Source organism: Apis dorsata, unplaced genomic scaffold (genome assembly GCF_000469605.1).
Source record: "Apis dorsata unplaced genomic scaffold, Apis dorsata 1.3 scaffold_648, whole genome shotgun sequence".
Lineage (NCBI taxonomy): Eukaryota > Metazoa > Arthropoda > Insecta > Hymenoptera > Apidae > Apis > Apis dorsata.
In genome coordinates this window covers 347,223-351,651 of record NW_006263839.1, presented here as the reverse complement: position 1 = coordinate 351,651, position 4,429 = coordinate 347,223, and the positions used below count along the sequence as shown (strand labels likewise).

Genomic DNA, 4,429 nt, shown 5'->3' with positions numbered 1-4,429 from the left:
AGAGAGAGAGAGAGAGAGAGAGAGAGAGAGAGAGAGAGAGAAAGAGAGAGAAAGAGAAAAATAAGCGATTTCTTTACTTTCTTCTTTCGCACATTTGTTGAAAAGTTTTATCGGCAACCGAATGTCAGCTGCTGTAAATTACTTTTTAATTGCGAATCAGCCACTTGATCGGTTTCACTGATCGAACTTTTAACTCGTTTGGAGCGGACAAATTTCGTCGAAAAGTTTGCTCGATTTCGTATCGCGCAGCGATTGATGAATTAGAAATTTAGGAACGACAGGATACTCTATCAACTTTTCTTCGCTCTAAAACAGTGATAGAATTTCGAATAAGAATATTATTCGAAAACACGTAATGAAATTTAAATTATAAAAAATAAAATTATTAAGGATATTGGAAAATGTTAGAAATACGTTGTAATAATTAATATAGTCGATCATATATTACTTTTTGTTCGAGAAATTAGGAATAAAAAAAAATTATATACTTTTTTAATGTCTTGAATATTTATATTGCGTTGCTTTTTCTGCTTGTTATGATTTATGCGACATAATACTAATTATCTCATTATATCTCAACTGGTATTATTTATGTAAATTGGTTCGATAGTTCATTAAATGAAATATATATATTTTCATAGATGTTTTATATCGTTTTTAATCTAAAATACGCAATTGTCAAATTGTTTCAACAACGAAATTTGATCCTCTTAATGATAATTACGTATCACATAACACAATGTTCATTTATTAAATCATATTGTGAATTTGAACGAATAATGAATATCAAGAGCAATTCAAAACGATCACCATTCGCCATTTAAAACAAAACAGTTTGATTAATTTTACATTAATTTTAAATAATATAAAAAAAATAAATAAAAAATAAAAATATTGAACAAATACAGTTAATTCTTTATATTATGTTACATCTTATATTAATCTTTCTAGATAATTAAATAAGTTCAATAACTTGTTAACTCGTTTCTCTTTCCTGATTAAAAATTCTCTATTAATCTAAGGAATTCTAACTATATTCCTTATTTACCCTTGATAATTTTCAGAGACTGAAGTTTCTCCAATCGTTTTAAGAGTTGAAACGTGTAATCTAACTTGTAGATGTACCTTATCAATCAATTATACTACAATTAAATTTAAATTTCTTCATTTAGGCGAGTTTCCTAACTGAATAATTATAATTATTATTATTTAATTGATCAAAAGTGAATGTTCAATGATCAAACGGATAGATGGCAATAAAGTAATTTATCCCTTTTAATTTAGTTCCTTATAATTGTTCCTATTTTTAATTATTTTATTTTCCATTTTAAATCTTTAACTTTCACTTTTGCAAACTATAAAATATTGCAATGTTGCTTACCTGAGGCAGTGACAGTACAAAGGATAGTATCCACACAACGATGATGAACTTCAAACATCTGTCAGCGGTGTTCATCCCTTTCATAGGATATCTTATGGCAAAGAATCTGTCCACACCTATCAGTACCAACACGAACGTGCTCAGATACAGGCTGAACACCTGCAAGAATTTGAACAATTTGCATGCAACGTTTCCCCATATCCATTCCACGGTGTAATTCCACATCGCTTCCCCGCCTATGCAGAACACGGATACGAAGAGATCAGCTACAGCTAGGTGCAGGATCAACGTGTAAATCGCCGACCAGGAGTGGTGTCTTCGTCGACACCTGATAATCGAGTATATGGTGGCCAGGTTGGCCAATATGCTGGTGACCGCTATGATGGTCAACATGAGAGATTTAAAGAAAGTGTTGCTGTTTGAGTATGGCGCGTGTTCCAAACACGTTATGTTCTTTAAATTGTAGGAATGAAAGGGATGGCTCAACTCGCTCGTGTTCCATAATCTCGAGTCAAGAGTTAGATCACGAGAGTGATTGAAGAAGTTGGTCAAATTATCGCAAGCTGGTAACATGTACGTGGTATAATTGTTTGGTATCGTCATTTTTGATGATTTTTCGTTCTATCCCTCCTCGTATTGTTATTCTTCATTGTATCTGCGAACAATGAGATTCGATGAATGATTTTTTCATGCTAAAAGATATTATTATTATGTTGGAGGGTATTTTCCAATTTGGTTTATATAATGGATAATTTAAAAAAATGTAGGCAGTATTTGATAAAAATTTGTATACACATTTTTGAATAATCTGTCATCAAGAATTAACGTCGATGTAATTGAAAATCTGGTGAATCGAAAATTAATTAATATCGAATAATCGATATTATTGCGATAGCAAATATTCATGAATCGGATATACATGGACGATCTTCGAATTTTGTTAAAATTGATCGGGCAATGATCGAGTCAGATGTAAAAACGAAGATGGATTTAAATTTTACATGATTTAATTAAATTTTATTGGAAAAATAAAGAGATACTAAAAAAATTTTAATATTTCTAATTTCTGTATGGAAAGATACAAATTTTTCTAATATCGAGATCACAATGAAAAAAATATATCGTAAACTTCAGGGAAAAATATCTTTTAATGTAAAACGCACGTAATCTCGAAACGCCAATGTTCAATATTTAAAAACACGATGCGTTATAATTCTGAAATCGTGAAAAATAATTTATTCTAGTGTACGTATTCATGAATCTTATAAATTTTTTGTTCCTTCATTTCTGGTCAGTCGTAAAATATTTCCATAAAAAAGAAAAGAAAAAAAAAGGAAAAAAAGGGGGGAAAAAAATTCGCCAACATAGACTTACCTTCGATTCTCTTTGTTTTCAAAAAAAAAAAAAAAATGGTGGATTTTTCACGTTTCCACGTTTCAGCAAAAAAAATTGCAGGATGAGCAGAGAGTGGACTCGCATTAAATTGGCAAGATTCAGTTGGGAAATGTTATAATAAAGTCTCGTTGCTATTTCACTAGTTTTTTGCATTCGTTGAACATGCGTATCACTTCATTCCTCCATTTGTTCAAGGACTGTCTCTATTCCACTGTCTCAAACGCATTTTCATTTTATTTATTAAGCGTATTCCTCGGCTCTTTGATTTACATCGAATAATTTTATCTTTGACATTGACTTGTAATTAGAGTATTTCTTGTTTCTTTCAATCCCTTTATACTTCTTATTAAGAAGCAAACGTCGTAGTTAAAATCTGTGAAATGAATTATTTATATCAAAAATATGTAAGTATGGATATAATTGTACAGAATATTTAGATTAGAAATTTAGAAATAAAGAAAAAAAATAGGATTTCTTAATTTTCATTTTTTCTAGAGTTTTGAAAGATGTGATATTGGATAAATATTTTTATCATATTAATTTAACTATATATACATGTATAATTGAGTATACATCAATATTCAAATAAACACTATAGAAAGAATTGAATAAAAAATTAGATCTAACTAGATAAAATTTCCTCGTTTTATCTTTTCTTTTATTCTCTTTTCTCTCTTTAACATAGTTACAAGGATTATTATTATGATTGAAATGTAATTTAGATCTTCTGTTACGATTAATGATAAATAATAATAAGAATTTAATAAATGATTAATAAATAAATGTTTTAACTTTCGTCTTTAACATAGTTTGGTTTAAAATTTTGTAATGTGTAACAATTTTTTATTTCTTATGTTTTGTTTTGAGAATAATTGAACGAAAGAAAATACGCATAATTAATTAAGATTAATTTTTAAAAGAGTTAACGCAATATCCTTCATTTTAAAATGCAAAAAAAAAAGAGAAATAAATAACAGGAAACATATGTAAATTATACGTTTATCATTTATATCATTATCGATTGAAATTATGCGAGGTCGATTATTTGTTTCATAAATTATCTCATTAAACATAGTAAAATAATTTTTCGTTGAACGATGTCAATTATGATTCCGTTATAAAAAAATTATTTTATTTAATCATATTTTCAACGAATTATTTAATTTTGTGTAATATAATTTTTCTATCGCATATTAATTCTTATTCATAATCTGTAGAAGTATATTATTATTTATTATACCTTTCATATCTTATTTATCAATATTTATAATATATTGATATATAATATTAATTAGACACAATGGAAATTATTCAATGATCATGCCTGTATTCTCTTTCTCTTTCTCTCTCTTGATTTAGATTCCATAGAAACTAAAATTAAAGAATATTTCATTATTAGTAATATATTAATTGTTTGTAAAAACATATTATGCCATTAAAAGCATATTATACTGTCAATCAGAATTATATATAATTCTAATCTCGATTTCCTGTGTATCTATAATTCATATTAACTTTGTATAAACTTACTATCCATTTTCTTCGATGTAGAAAGTTTTTGATTCATTATATTCATTTCTTCTTTTTTTTCTATTAATTTCAATCTCATTTATTCAAACGTTTAATTATTGTTTGATTGATCTTGAAAAGAAT

General features: G+C 27.4%; 1 protein-coding gene across 1 annotated transcript in view; it reads right to left on the bottom strand.

The window, feature by feature from the left end:
- Nucleotides 1-3,167, bottom strand: part of LOC102677268 (gonadotropin-releasing hormone receptor) — a 10,866-nt gene extending 7,699 nt beyond the window's left edge. Inside the window, exons 1-2 of the mRNA XM_006621901.2 lie at nucleotides 2,756-3,167; nucleotides 1,382-2,036 (exon numbers count right to left, since the gene is read on the bottom strand). Of these exons, the coding sequence (XP_006621964.1) occupies nucleotides 1,382-1,984 (603 nt within the window). The 5' untranslated portion in view covers nucleotides 1,985-2,036; nucleotides 2,756-3,167. The remainder of the gene's footprint in view (nucleotides 1-1,381; nucleotides 2,037-2,755) is intronic.
- Nucleotides 3,168-4,429: the final 1,262 nt, after the last annotated feature.